At 59.5% G+C, this 14,546-nt stretch overlaps 1 protein-coding gene across 4 annotated transcripts; it reads left to right on the top strand.

The window, feature by feature from the left end:
• Window positions 1-1,682: 1,682 nt before the first annotated feature.
• Window positions 1,683-14,466, top strand: RNF214 (ring finger protein 214). Of its 4 annotated transcripts, none has more exons than XM_029075878.2 (15): window positions 1,683-1,847; window positions 3,649-4,261; window positions 4,772-4,831; window positions 5,747-5,887; window positions 6,092-6,231; window positions 8,684-8,752; window positions 9,530-9,626; window positions 9,743-9,831; window positions 11,154-11,244; window positions 11,483-11,581; window positions 12,023-12,399; window positions 12,483-12,615; window positions 12,784-12,891; window positions 13,108-13,203; window positions 14,238-14,466. In XM_029075878.2, exons 1-15 carry the CDS (start codon window positions 1,741-1,743, stop codon window positions 14,301-14,303), a joined length of 2,286 nt encoding a protein of 761 aa, XP_028931711.1. In that variant the 5' UTR covers window positions 1,683-1,740; the 3' UTR covers window positions 14,304-14,466. The 4 variants fall into 4 exon arrangements, with proteins under 4 accessions (XP_028931711.1, XP_007662818.2, XP_028931712.1 ...); XM_007664628.2 differs by having other exon boundaries at window positions 1,700-1,847; window positions 3,700-4,261; XM_029075879.2 differs by having other exon boundaries at window positions 1,700-1,847; window positions 12,832-12,891.
• Window positions 14,467-14,546: the final 80 nt, after the last annotated feature.

Here is a 14,546-nt window from a genome sequence, read left to right as displayed (position 1 = left end):
ATACTGTTATTATTATTATTATTACTGTATCTTCCCCCCAGCGCTTAGAACAGTGCTTGGCAGAGTAAGCGCTTAACAAATACCATTATTATTATTCCATGCTCTCATTATTATTGTTATTATTATTATTATTGCATGCTGCTTCCCTCTCCCCTCCCTCTGGGGTTCCATGCTCTCATTATTATTGTTATTATTGTTATTATTACATGCTGCTTCCCTCTCCCCTCCCTCCCCGTCGCTTTAGGCTCTGACTCTCTCCCCGGCTCCGCTACTTGTCTGCTGTGTGACTTTGGGTAAGCCACTTCACTTCTCTGGGCCTCAGCGACCTCATCTGTACAATGGGCCCCACCGTGGGACCACCCCCCCCCGATCACCTTCTATCCTCCCCAGCGCTTAGCACAGCGCTTGGCCCCTTGCAAGCGCAACGCCATCCTCATCTCCTCCCGTCCGGCTGTCCCCGCTGGCGCCGGCTGGGGCCGCCAGGGGGAGCCCTCGGGGGCGGCCCGGGCCCGTCCGTCCAGCCGGGGGCCGTTCCCTCCGTCCCGCCCTTCCGGTCGCCTCTATGGCCGCCTCCGCCCCCCGCCTCCCCCGGAAGTGGGAGGTGCCGCGCGCGCGGGGCCCGGCTCGCGCCGCTTCCCCTCCCCCCTCCCCCGCCCGCTGAGGTGCGTCGTGGGGGGGGGGGGGGGGGGGAGAGAGACCCCCGGAAAGGGCCTGGGGGGAGGGAGACTAAAAGAGCGGGGGTGACCCCAATTGAGGGCGGGGGTTGGGGGGCTGCAGGCCTTGAGGTGTGTGGGGGGGGGGTCTCTCCCCAAGGGGAGGGGGTTGGGGAACCCCCCCCCCCACCGCCCCCCACATTCAGCTGCACCCTACGCCCAGCCGGGCCCTCCTGCCTTGCAGGTCCTACCCTGGGCCTGGGCAGGAGGCCTTGTCTTGCTACCCCGGAGGATTCTGGGAGAATCCTGGGCCAGCCCATCCTGGCCCTCCTCCCCACGGGCCTCCAGGCCCAGGACCCCCTCCCCAAGGGGGAGTCTGGGGACCCCAATGCCGGGGCGGAGGACGGACCCTGCAACGGGACAAGCGGCTCTCCTGACCCCTGACCCCGGGGTCTCCTGATCCCTGACCCCGGGGTCTCCTGACCCCTGACCCCAGGCCAGAGGAGGCCGCCACAGCTTGGGGTGGCGGGGAGGTCCCCCTCGCCGTGCCCACAGGATTCACTCGGTGTCCTTGGGATTAGACTGTAGCCCGCCAATGGGCAGGGACTGTCTCTATCTGTTGCTGATTTGTACATCGCAAGCGCTTAGTACAGTGCTCTGCACATAGCACTCAATAAATACTATTGAATGAATGAATGCGGGCGTATTTAGTGAGCACCTTCTGTGTGCACAGCACTGCGCTAAGCGCTCGGCAAGTATACCGCAGCAACAACTAGAGCCAACCCCCACCCGCACCGGGCTCACGGTCTAGAAGATGACCCCATGGGCTTCCCCTTGGTACGCCGGAGCAACTTGAGTTGTCATCCTCTCCAGAATCTGCGGGGACCCCAGCCTCAGTCGCACCGGCAGCCCGGGGCCTCTCCGTACCACCCCCGAGCTGAGGGTTTTCTCCCCGTCTTCCCCAGGACTGGCTTAATTCCCGGTGTCTTGAATCGGCGGGAAGTGGACCGGGCCGGTGGTTCACTGACGGGGTTTGATTTTCGCAGGTTCTTCCCCGCCCGGAATTTGCCTGCACTCAGACCGCGCGATGGAGTCCGAGCCGGGCAGCTGGGCAACCCCGGCACTTGCTTCTCCAGAATGCACGGTTGCTTCGGGTGACGCTGGACCAGGAGAAAGTCTCCCTCGTGTCCTCAGGTAGTATTCATTCATTCAATAGTATTTATTGAGCGCTTACTATGTGCAGAGCACTGTACTAAGCGCTTGGAATGAACAAGTCAGCAACAGATAGAGACAGTCCCTGCCGTTTGACGGGCTTATGGTCTACTCGGGGGAGACAGGCAAGAACAATGGCAATAAATAGAGTCAAGGGGAAGAACATCTCGTAAAAACAATGGCAACTAAATAGAATCGAGGCGATGTACATTTCATTAACAAAATAAATAGGGTAACGAAAATATATACAGTTGAGCAGACGAGTACAGTGCTGAGGGGATGGGAAGGGAGAGGAGCAGAGGGAAATGGGGGGAGAAGAGGGTTAAGCTGCGGAGAGGTGAAGGGGGGGTGGTAGAGGGAGTAGAGGGAGAAGAGGAGCTCAGTCTGGGAAGGCCTCTTGGAGGAGGTGAGTTTTAAGTAGGGTTTTGAAGAGGGGAAGAGAATCAGTTTGGCGGAGGTGAGGAGGTGGGCGGCAGAGGAGCGAAGCGTGCGGGGTGGGCGGTAGAAAGAGAGAAGGGAGGAGAGGTAGGAAGGGGCGAGGTGACGTAGAGCCTCGAAGCCTAGAGTGAGGAGTTTTTGTTTGGAGCGGAGGTTGATAGGCAACCACTGGAGGTGTTTAAGAAGGGGAGTGACAGGCCCAGATCGTTTCTGCAGGAAGATGAGCCGGGCGGCGGAATGAAGAATAGACCGGAGCGGGGCGAGAGAGGAGGAAGGGAGATCAGAGGAGGAAGGGAGATCAGGTAGTAATTGGATGCTTGGCTGCGGAGAAGGGAGCAGAGTGTGTATGTGTGGTGTGGGGAAAGGGAGAGATTCTAGGGGACCACCTTACCAGCTGGCCCACGGAGTCCTTCCCTCCAATTCATTCATTTATTCAGTCATATTTATTGAGCGCTTACTGTGTGCAGAGCACTGTACTGAGCGCTTGGGAAAGTTCAATACACCAATAAACAGCGACATTCCCTGCCCGCAGCGAGCTCACAGTCGAGAGTATGCCCAGGACCCTCATCTAGGAGACCCATCAAACCGATATTAGAAGTATTTTCTCCTGCTGGCCCTTGGGAAAATGGTAAGATGGGGAGCACTGCTAAAATGCCCAAAAGCATTAGAATGGGCAGTGGTATAAGGTAAGAAGGCTGGATGTTGAGTACTGCCAGTGTCACGCTATTAGACTGTAAACTCCTCCAGGGCAGGGAGTGTTTGTTTTGCCTCACCCATATCCACTTCCCATCCCCGCCAAGCACTTGGTATAACCACATTTAATAGGGGCTTGATAAATTCTTACGATTGAGTGATGATTCAGTAAAATGAGCCACACCGGCAGCTCTGTAATAATTATAATAATGGCGATATTTGTTAAGCGCTTACTACGTGCCACAAACTCTTCTAAGTGCAGGGGTAGGTACAGGGTAATCAGGTTGTCCCACGTGGGGCTCACAGTATTAACCCCATTTTCCAGAGGCGGTAACTGAGGCACAGAGAATTGAGTGACTTGCCCAAGGTCACACAGCAGACAGGGGCGGAGAGGGGATTAGAACCCACGGCCTCTGACTCCCAAGCCCGGGCTTGGACACAAAGAGGCTTTTACTCTGCCACTTCCCCAGTCTATAATTGATTTCGATGCCTGTCTCCCCCACTAGATCGTAAGCTTCTTGAGGGCAGGGATCGTGACTCTCAACTCTGTTGTATTCTCTCAAGCCCTTAAAACGGTGCCCTGCACTCGGTAAGCGCTCGATAAATACCACTGATGGATTGAGTGATGGGTGGAAACTAGCTCTTTTTTCAGGGAACAAACCACGGGACCTGTCAGGCATTTATCAGCTCGTACTTTTGGCAGTTCGCTAGATCCGGCCTCGCAGGAAGACGAGATCTTGTCTCCGTCCCCAGCAGCCAGCAATCCAGCAGTGACCGGCGAGAAGGCCCGAGATGTCTGTTTAGAGGGGACCAAAACGGCTCCCGGCGCTGCGCCCCGGGACGCCTCTCCAACCCCAAAGAACCGGGGGACGAGAGAGGACTTAGGGACCACCCCTCTCGGACATCCCGGCGGCGATTCTTCAGGCTTTCAGACGGAGTCCGCCACCGGTGATGAGGTGGGCCAGTCGGACCCGGGCAGCCCGACGGGCGAAGAGAGGCCCGCCTGCCCTGGGGAGTGCCCGCGGCCAGCTTCTCTGGCCACCCAGGCGGGGGAGGCTCCGGCCCACCAGCACGCCTCCAGAAACTCTCTGGAAGATGGACTGCAGGCCCCCGGCCCTCTGGACGGCAGTGGGGACGCAGGCTTGGGCTACGGGCCCGGGACCTCCCTTCCAAACAGGGAGAACGGGATTGCGGGAGACCTGGCCGATCAGGACCTGGACCAGGATAGCCCGTCCCTGAAACTGTCTCAGAACATTGCCGTGCAGGTCAGATATCAGGCTGTTGGCCCCCAGGTCGGGAGGGGACGGGGTGGGAGACATTTTTCTCGGGCTCTCTTCCTATGGTTGGTCAACCAGAGACATCTAGAGTCACTGCCGATGGGGGCTCCAGCCCGCTGCCCACTAAAGGCCGTGTCTGGCCCTCGGGATGACCAGCGGCCTTCTCACCCGGGGAACTCTTCCCACTCCTTGCCCGATCCACCCGTGGAGGTGACTCTCCGGGCTCTGGTGGGAGCCATGCGAGTCCCGGCCTTTGGCTCCCAGAGACCCGTGGGTCCTGCCTGCCGTGGAGCCGTTTCCCTGGGCGTCTGGGGAACCGTCCAAGGAAGGTTTCTGAGCAGAACCCCATCCCCGCCCCCACCCCTGGATCTCTGGGAGGGCCAGCTGTGGCCCTTGACCTCCCTCGCTCTGCAACTCGACCGGTCAGAGGAGTAGCCTCACGTCCCCTCCGACCCGAGAGGAGGACCGGCTCTCAGAGGCCTGTTTTTCCCTTGGCAGACGGACTTCAGGACTGCCGACTTGGAGGTGAACACCGATCAGGATATTGAAAAGAATTTGGTAGGTGTTTGAGCCCAAACCTTCTGGCTGCTGAGCAGTCCCCTCCCCGGGACCCTCCCGGGACCCAGAGCCTGTCCGCCCTGCTGCCGTTCTCCTTTCCTGGAATCTGGGAGCTTTCTGCTCCCTGCTGTCAGGGCGCTGGTGAAAGTGGCACAAGCCTCGTCCAGAAACCAGCCAGAAGGCCCTTGGAAAAATCCCAGGCCCACTCCAGGCCAGGCCTTTAGCAGGGGCACCCCTTACCCCTTTTTGAGAGTTTTTACTTGAGGTCTTTTTAAGGAAGGGGCAGAGCCCCTCTCCCCGACATTCTGGGAAGACAAACAGCTGGGGAGGCCTAGTGGAAAGAGCACAGGGCCAAGGGTCAGAAGGCCCTGGGTTTTAATCCCGCCTCCTCCACCTGCCTCCTGGGTGACCTGCGGCAAGTCATGGGACTTCTCTACGCCTCACTTTTCTCATCTGTAAAACGGGGATTAAATATCCGTTCTCCCTCCCCATTAAACTGGTAGTCCCACGAGGGACAGTGTTGGCGATTGACTTGATTGTATTGTATCTACCCCGGTGCTTAGCCCATAGTAAGCATTTAACCAATACCACTATTATGATGGTGGTGGCGGCCCAGGCCCAGAAGGGTTGTAAGGCCGGAGGTGAGGTCCAAACAGTTCGCAGCCCACCGGGACCCCCGCCTCCCAGCGGTTTCTCCCCCTCCCGGGAGGGGTCTCCGAGCACAGGGACTCCCCCAGCCCCTGAGCGATTGCCCCAGTTCTTCTCCATCCCCCAGCAAGCACACTGGTCATGGGCATCCTGGGGGGACGGGGGAGGGGTCAGGGATCTGCCACATGGGGCTGCCTGTCCTGCGGGGGGGAAACGGTAACGACCACCCCCTGACATCTCTCTGCTGTCCCCCGCCCCCTCGGGCAGGATAAGATGATGTCGGAGAGGACGCTGCTGAAAGAACGCTACCAGGAGGTGCTGGACAAGCAGAGGCAGGTGGAGAATCAGCTCCAGGTGCAGCTGCATCAGCTCCAGCAGAGGAGACAAGAGGAGATGAAGAACCACCAGGTGGGCCGGCGGCACTGCCTGGCTTGGGGCCCGTCTCCGTGGGGAGCCGGGCACAGGAGTTGGGGCACGGAGGCCCATCCGACCGCTGGTGGGGTCGTCTCGGGTCGGTTCCACCCGTCGGGGCCGAGGGAGGTGTCACGGCCTGTGGCTCACCCAGCCCCTCCGTCGTGTGTGTGTGCGTGCGTGTGACCGTTGACACCCCAGGAGATCTTAAAGGCCATCCAGGATGTGACCCTCAAGCGGGAAGAAACAAAGAAGAAGATGGAGAAGGAGAAGAAGGAGTTTCTGCAGAAGGAGCAGGACTTGAAAGCAGAGATCGAGAAACTCTGCGAGAAAGGCAGAAGGTGATTACCCCACTAGGCCCCCGGCCCCCAAGTCCCTGGGACGGGCTCACCGTCTGGCCCCCGGGGACCCCGCCGTGGTCTTGCCACCATCCTGGGGCTCCGGTGGCAGGAGACACAGGCAAAACAGCATGGTGCGGAGAGGGCGAGGGCCCCCGGCTTTGGCCTGAGTGGACGGGGAGCCAGCAGTCGGCACCAGGGGAGCTGGGTCTCTGCAGATTCAATGGGGAGGCCAAGCTTCTCACCACTCGCCTCTCGAAGGCCTTCTGGCCTCATCCCACGGCCACTCTGGCCGAGCCCCCCCCGGGTTTCTGGCCCTTGTATTTTCCTCCTCCTTCCTTTTGGATGGGCGGGGAGTGCGGGGAGTTCTCCTTTTGCTCTCCCATCACCAAAGAACTCAAGCTCTCCGTCGTCGTGGCTGCTACCCGCCTGAAGCCTTTGCCCTCAGGAAAGAGGCCGTGGCTTTCGTGTACTTGATGCCGTTGGCTGGGGCAGAGAGGGCAGTTGGGGTTGAGAGCCAGTTCAGCCTCGACGGATGAACCTGATGCCACTTAACCTCCCGGGGGCCCCAGTCTTCTCCCCAGGCTCCCCGAGCTGGAATATTGCCACCTGGTGTGTGTCCCTTGACCCCGGACCCCACAGGCGGTTGGGAGAGGGACTCGGCGTCCTCAGAACCCTTAAACTGGGCATCGAACTCTGGGGTGATACCGGGGAAGTCATCGTGACAGATAATGTTGTTTTTGTGGGGGACGAGGGCCGTGAAGGGGGCATCCCCTGAAATGGCCCCCAGTCTGCCTCACGGAGACCCGGGGGGTGGGGAGCAGGCCCTGGGTTACGTTGGGCCCTTCGGGCCGGGCCACCTCCCTCAAAAGCTGGCCGCTGACCCGCGGAGCAGGCCCCTGACTGTGACTGCCTCCTCAGGCGACGCACGGAGCGTTGGGCCCGAGAGACCCCGGGCTTGCTCCTTGTCACCTTTCTATCATCAGTGTGGCTCTCATCTCCCCGAGGTGCCCACGGGCAGCGACAGACCCAAGGGAGCGGAATCGGCGGGTTCTCTGCGTGGCCCCGGGCGGGCTTGGCCACCTCCTCTCAGTGGTGGGAGAGAAGGGGACCAGGGGAGCCCCTGCATCTTGGCGATGGGGACGCCCATCTTGGCAAGTGCCTCCCCATCTGAGGTCTTCAGAGGAACCCATCCTGTGTGCTTGGAGGGTGGAGAGGGCTCAGAATGACTTGCCCAAGGGTTCTGAACCTGGAAGCCATGCCTCCTGACTTTGCGGGCGCCTCCCACCAAGGCTTGGGGGGGAGAGGAAGGAGGCAGAGGTCTTCGGAGGAGGCCCTCGGACCCGGTCTGAGCCTTTAGCCGATTTTAGAGTTCCCCATAGTTCCCCACCCATCCCGGCCTATCCTCAGCCCTCAAACAGTCAACCATATTTTATTTATTGAGGGCTTACTGTGTTCAGAGCATTGTACTAAGTACTTGAGAGAGTATGGTATAACAACAGACGTATTCCCTGCTCCTCCTCCCCTGCCCCTCAAGCTCTTTCATTTCTTCTTAGTCTTTTGAGCTTGGGATCTTCGGTGGGAGCGGCCCCAGCAGCGGAGAGGTGTGACTTCTGGGCTCGGGTGCTGTCATTTGCCGAGGCTTTGGGCAAGTCATTCAGAACACTAGCCCTCAGTTTCCCCCCTTGTCACAAGAGCACAACCTCCCTCCCTGACTGCTGGAAACCAAGTGAGACCCCCTAAGACTCGTATTCAGGCCATTGGAGGAGACTTGTACACCCGAAACTTGCCCTTGGTGCCGTTTATTTGGATAGCATTTCTCAGCAGCAGGTTATTGGGGTGGCCAGGGTCCGGAAGTCAGGTTTGTGCTCGATCCAGAATTTGAGGCGGGAAGGGAAGGGCAGGTTCCCTATCATTGCGGCCCCTTGTTTTAGGCACAGAGGCCTGTCTGCCGGTGAGCCTGGCTTTGGGGCCAGGGGCCTGGTACCCCTTCTCCTTCCACCACCCCGCGGGCACTAATGGACCAATTCTAGGAAACTCATGCATGGGACCGCCTGCTGGGCCTACAGAGGTGGTGAAAAAGCAGCAGAAGAGCACTTCAGCAGGTCGTAAGAGTTTGGCACCAGTCTTCAAGGCTCCGCTGACCTTTCTCGTCGAACCCAGAACTCCGCCAGGGCCAGGGTGTCCAGTGGGGCGGCCTCCTTCCCTAAAGCTGCAGGTCTTTCTTCATGGAGTGAGGAACAGGGGCGGGCTGGACTGAGCCTGCCTGGCCCTGGGGAGGAGGAAAGGGTTCTGGCCAGGGGTCCCAAAGCTTGGGGTCCCTCAGGGTTTGGCCTGGATCCGAAGGAAGCTGTGGGACTGGACTGGGGCTGGGGCGAGGCAGGAGTGTGGGAAAAAGGAACAGGCTGCAGAAGCTCTCAGTAAGTGAATTAGTGTCTCTCTCTTGCACACACAGGTTACTGGAAAAGCAGAAGGAGAAGGAGAATAAAATTGATTCTCTAATCGCAGAGCAGGCTGAGGAAAAGTAGGATTTCACATTTCTCGACGATTGTTTCTGCCCCACTTTCCCTCCTCCTTAGTCGCCCCTTCCTCTTCCTGTTTCCGTCTCTTGTCTTTAAGGACTCTCCTGATCTGGTCTGGTCTGGGGGACACGGCTGCTTCCAGTCTTTCCTCTGACTGGTGCCCGTCGATGCCCAGGAAATGTTAGCCAAAGGCTCCCTTCCTGGCCCTTCCTCATCGGGACCTCTAGGGCATCCTGTGAGCATGCTCTTGGCTGCAAAGAGGGCAGGGTGGGCAGCAGGGCGCCGAGCGGGTGCACCGTCTGGAGGGCATTCAGGGCCGCTAGGGTAATGGGTTGGGGGTGATGAGGCAGGGAGCCGATACCTATGGCTCTGCTGCCTTTCAGGTGAGTATTGGCAGACGCTGTTGGGCCTGGGGCCAGCGGAGGGTGGTGGTCCCTCGGAAGAGCTGGCACCCAGCTGGCTCAACCATGGCAGGTTGAAGATGGGGGTCCTCAACAGAATCTGGGCTTCTCAGCTCCCCTCTCCAAATGAACCGAGCACAACACTGCTTGCCAGTCCTGGTGAACCCCCACTCTGTGGTCAGACCCGAGGGGCCCTTCCAGAGTCAGCCCCGACCCAGGAGCGGGTGGCATCTTCTGTCCTGTTTCCTGCCCCATTACGCACCCCTCTTGAGGGCCGGGTTGCAAGCGGGCCACCTCCGAGGCTCGGGCCGGGGTCGAGTTGAGATTGGCTCCCTGCCCGCCGCCGGCCGAAGCTTGCCCCGCTCTCCTCCTCTGCAGGGAGGTGTGGGAAATGGAACTGGACAAGCTCAAGAACCAAGACAGCGAGATAAACCGGAACATCTTGGAGGAGACGGAGCGGGCCTGGAAGGCAGAGGTTGGGGGGTGGGTCGGGTGGGAGTGGAGGGGTGTCATCGAGATCTCGGCAGGGGGTGGGGCGGGGCGGCGAATGCTGTGAGACAAAACCAAGTGCTATTCCGTGTCACCTGGCAGATTTTGTCCCTGGAAAGTCGGAAGGAGCTGCTAGTCCTGAAGCTGGAAGAGGCGGAAAAAGAAGCGGAGCTACACCTCACCTATTTCAAGTGAGTCTCCGCCCTGGCCTGGAAATGGCTTGGGGTCGCCCTGGGCTTTGGTGTTGCCCCTCTCGAGTCTTGGGCCTTTCCTGGTCAAATTTTGGGGGCCCAGGCCTCTGCACCAAGCCCCTTGCCCCAGCCGGCCTGCTTCGTGGAAGTTTTCGGCAGGCTGTCGGGCCAGCCACGTCTTTTTTTTTTTTTTTAAAAGGCATCCGTTAAGTGCTTATTATGTGCCAGGCACTGTTCTAAGCGCTGGGATAGATTCAAGGTAATCAGGAGAGACTCAGTCCCTGTCCCACATGGGGCTGACAGTCTTCATCCCCATTTTTACAGATAAGGTAGCAGAGTCACAGTTATTCTCACAAGGCTGAACCGGGAGGGGAAGAGGATTCAGTGGGGCACGTGTTCCCTCTAGACTCTAAGCTTTCGGGGGCAGGGAATGTGTCTACCAACTCTGTTGTACTGGACTCTCCCAATCACTTAGTACAGTGCTCCGCACATAGTAAGCACTCGGTCGATATCACCGATGATGACGACGTTCTCCAGGAGTCCCAGCATGGGGGACCGGAGCCTGCTGGTCCTGCAGGAGACGTTAAGGAGCCCTGCTCCAGCTCAGCCAACTCTCCCGGGATCGGGTCTGGCGTGGAGCTTCCTGTAGCCCTGTATGTGTCTCCCAAGCACTTAGTACAGTGCTCTGTACATAGTAAACAGTACCATCACGTGACGTTCCTGTTGGGTTCTGACCCACTGGACTGAAAGCTCTTTGAGGGCAGGGATAGTGTCTAATTAATTCTTTGTGAAGCTCTTACTATGTGCCAGGCACTTTACTAAGTGCTGGGGTGAACAGAAGCAAATCAGGTTGGACACAGTCCATGTCCCACATGGGGCTCAGAGTCTTAATCCCCATTTTACAGATGGGGAACTGAGGCCCAGAGAAGTGAAGTGACTTCCCTGAGGTCACATAGCAGAGAAGTCCTCTAGACTGTGAGCTCGTCGTGAGCAGGAATTGTCAGTCTTTATTGTTGTACTTTCCCAAGCGCCGTAGTACAGTTCTCTGCACATAATGAGCGCTTCATAAATACGGTTGAATGAATTGAATGAATGAAGTAGCGGAGCCAGGATTAGAACCCAGGTCCTTCTGACTCCCGGGCCTGTGCTCGATCCACTGGGTCATGCTGCTTCTCAGGGCACTGTACCAAGCGCTGGGGTGGAATCAAGCAAATAAGTTGGGACACAAACACAAACCCTGTCGTATCGGGCTCTCCCAAGCGCTTAGTACAGTGCTCTGCACACTGGGAGCGTTCAATAAATACCACCGATTGATTGGCCAGGTCAATGGCCCCCACACCGGAGACCGTCCGATCGAAGCAGGAGTGGGAGACGAGGCTGACCGGAGTCCGGGTGATGAAGGAGAACGTCCAGGTGAGGCTCAAGGGCAGCCGAGAGCCAGTCGCCGAAGGGCGGGGGAGTAAACCCGGGGTGGGCAGGGATTGTCTCTCTCTATTGCTGAATTGTACTTTCAAAGCGCTGAGTACAGCGCTTTGCACAGAGTAAGCGCTCAATAAATACGAATGAATGAATGAGAGATCTCTCCCGCCCCTGTTCGCATCCTCTCCCTCCCCCCTCCAGGCAGGGTGACCTTTTCTCTTTTCTCCTCCAGGATCAGTTCAACAAACACATCCAACTGGTAAGGAACGGGGCCAAGCTGAGCAGCCTTCCACAGATCCCCACCCCCACGCTCCCCCCGCCCCCGTCGGAGGTGAGTGGCGAGACGGCGGCGAGGGGCTCCCCCCGGGGGCGGGGGGCGGGTAGGAGTGGGGGTGTCGGGGCCGAATCTCCGTCCGGGTCTCTCTCTCGCCCGTGCCTGCGAGGGATGCCGGGGGCCTGCACTTAACTGCATATCTGTAATTTATTTCTATTGATGTCCGTCTCCCCCGCCCTAGATCGTAAGCTCGCTGTAGCCAGGGGATGTGTCTGTTTATTGTTGCAGTGTACTTTCCCAAGTGTTTAGTACAGTGCTCTGCCCACGGGAAGCGCTCAATAAATACAATTCAGCGAATGAATGAATGTCCTCCCTTCAAGCGGCGGGCGTCTGGTGGCTTCTGCCCCGTTTCCTAAATCTTCCCCTCCCCCCCTTCTCTCCCTCCACCCATCCCTCTCTCTCGGTCTCCCTTGCTCTGGATCTCTTCCCCCTCTGCAGACAGACTTCATGCTTCAGGTGTTTCAGCCCACCCCTTCCCTGGTTCCCCGGATGCCCTTCTCCATCGGGCAGGTCCCTACGGCCATGGTCATGCCCAGCGCGGACCCCCGCGCCCTCTCCTTCCCCATCCTGAACCCTGCCCTCTCCCAGCCCAGCCAGCCCTCCCCGCCTCTGCCCGGCTCCCAAGGGAGGAACAGCCCCGGCCTGGTTTCTCTGGTCGGGGCCCACGGCCCCCACGCGGCCCCCGCCTCCTCCATCCCGCCGCCCCCGGGGCTGGGCGGCCTCAAGACCCCCGCGGAGCCCCGCCGGCCCCAGCCAGTGGACAAGCTGGAGAAGATCCTGGAGAGGCTGCTGGCCCGCTTCCCGCAGTGTAACAAGTGAGCGGGCGGCCCCGGGGACCGCGAGGAGCGGGGGGCTCCGTCCACTGGGTGGCCCTCACGCCCCTCCCCTGCCTCCCCAGGGCCCAGCTGACCAACATCCTCCAGCAGATCAAGACAGCCCGTACCACCTTGGCAGGCCTGACCATGGAGGAGCTCGCTCAGCTGGTGGGTGCCCGCCTGGCAGAGCAGGAGCGGGCGGCAGCGGGCGCTCAGGTGAGGGGGGGGCCCCGGTCTCCCCGGGGGAGCTGGGGAGGGAACAGGCCGTTGCTCATCTGCTGCCTCCCCGGCCGGTCTGCGAAGCAGTGCTGGCAGCTCCTCCTATCCCCGCGGCTCATAATTTCTTCCCAGTCCGTAAGGTGGCTCTCTGCCTCCTGCCCGCAGCCCCTTGGCAGGATCAGAGCCCCGCTGTTCTCTCCTTCCCTGGCCCAGATCAGTTCTCCCATGTTCCTGCCCTCTGCCCAGATGTCATATCCCGGGAGGACTTCACACGTAAGCCCAGATTCGGTGGGGTGTGCCGGGGTCGCGGGGGCGGGGTGGTCCACTCGGCTGAGTGGGGAGAGCACAGCCAGGCCGGAGTCCAGGTGAGGCCGCCGATCTGAGCGGTCGGCGGGGAGGAGGAGACGCCCACGGAACGGATGGGCAGTTGAGGGAGTTGCCTTGGTGGGAGAGGGCGGGAGTCACCGGGCCCTCCCTGCCCCCCCCCAGGCCCCACCAGCCTGCAAGCTGTGTCTCATGTGCCAGAAGCTTGTCCAGCCCAGCGAGGTCCACCCTATGGCATGTGCCCACGTGCTGCACAAGGAGGTAAGGCCACGTGGGCCCCTGAATAGGAGCGGAACCCCTGCCGGCCCGTCCGAGCTCGGTCTGGCGACGGAGATCGGGGGTGCAGGGCGGCGAGGCCTCCTCCCGGCCCGGAGGCCCAGGTCGGGGGCGGGGGGCAGGGGGAGGCCGGTCTGTAGGGCGGCTTTCCCTCCGGACCCTCCCCCCCAGCTGGCTGGCCAGATTGGGCAAGGATTTAAGTCTGGCCCCGACACCTACGGGGGAAGGTCCCATCCATGCTGGTAGTCGGAATACCGAGGCCGGGGCCGGGGGCTGGGGGGGACGGGGGCGGGGGGGCCGCGACAGTGAGGAAGGGCTCATCGTCGTCATCACTGATGGTCTTACTTTGTGCAGAGCACTGAACTAAGCGCTTGGGAGTGTACAGTCATGGCAAGGTGTGTGACCTTGGGCGAGACCTTTTCTGTGCCTGTTAACTCATCTGTAAAATTGGGATTAAGACCGAGCCCCAGGTGAGACACGGACTTTGTCCAACCTGATTATCTCGTCTCTACCCCAGAGCTCAGTACAGTGCCTGGCACGCAATAAGCGCTTAACAAACACCATTAAAAAAAAAGAAATATGGGGGTGGACCCCCTAACCCTCCAGGATGGACTCAGGAACTCCTAACCGCTGCCTCCTTAACCCCTCACTCGCATCGACGGCTTCTGTGGTAACTCCCCCCCCCCCACCCCCCCACCGCCGTTCCCCACTACAAAGAGCCCGGGCTTGGGAGTCAGAGGCCATGGGTTCAAATCCCGGCTCAACCACTTGTCAGCTGTGCGACTTTGGGCAAGTCACTTCACTTCTCTGGGCCTCAGTTCTCCCCTCTGTAAAATGGGGATTAAGACTGAGCCCTACGTGGGACAACCCGATCACCTTGTATCCTCCCCAGCGTTCAGAACAGTGCTCGGCACATAGTAAGCGCTTAACAAATGCCATCATTGTTATTACCACCCCGAGCCCCGGGGAATACCCCCTGAATCACCGTTGCCCCCGCGGCTTCTCCCTCTTTCCTGCAGTGCATCAAATTCTGGGCGCAGAACACCACCAACGACAGCTGTCCCTTCTGCCCGACTCTCAAGTGACGGCCGGGCCGGGCGGGCAGGAGTGGGTGGGGGCGAGATTTCTAGAGCTCTCTATATTTATACGGCGGCGCGTGCTCCCCTGCCATGTACATTTTTACCCTCTAGGCGACGTGTGTATAGGAAGCAGATTAGGTCCCAATAAAATGTGTATATTATGCAGAAACGTGTGGCTCCGGGGTCTGGGCCTCACCCCCGGCGAACTACTGGTTCTGAGGTTGGGGGGACCCACCTACCTTGGGGCAC

Source organism: Ornithorhynchus anatinus, chromosome 11 (genome assembly GCF_004115215.2).
Source record: "Ornithorhynchus anatinus isolate Pmale09 chromosome 11, mOrnAna1.pri.v4, whole genome shotgun sequence".
Taxonomy (NCBI): Eukaryota; Metazoa; Chordata; class Mammalia; order Monotremata; family Ornithorhynchidae; genus Ornithorhynchus; species Ornithorhynchus anatinus.
The sequence above is the reverse complement of the archived record's forward strand: the minus strand, read 5'-3'. Positions and strand labels throughout refer to the sequence as shown.

Bases quoted from the DNA above. Each gene is read 5' to 3' on its own strand.
- RNF214 (XM_029075878.2), top strand. From the start codon at position 1,741: ATGGAGTCCGAGCCGGGCAGCTGGGCAACCCCGGCACTTGCTTCTCCA. The intron at 4,262-4,771 runs GTCAGATATCAG...TTCCCTTGGCAG, and splicing joins CTCAGAACATTGCCGTGCAG to ACGGACTTCAGGACTGCCGA. The intron at 12,892-13,107 runs GTAAGCCCAGAT...GCCCCCCCCCAG, and splicing joins ATCCCGGGAGGACTTCACAC to GCCCCACCAGCCTGCAAGCT.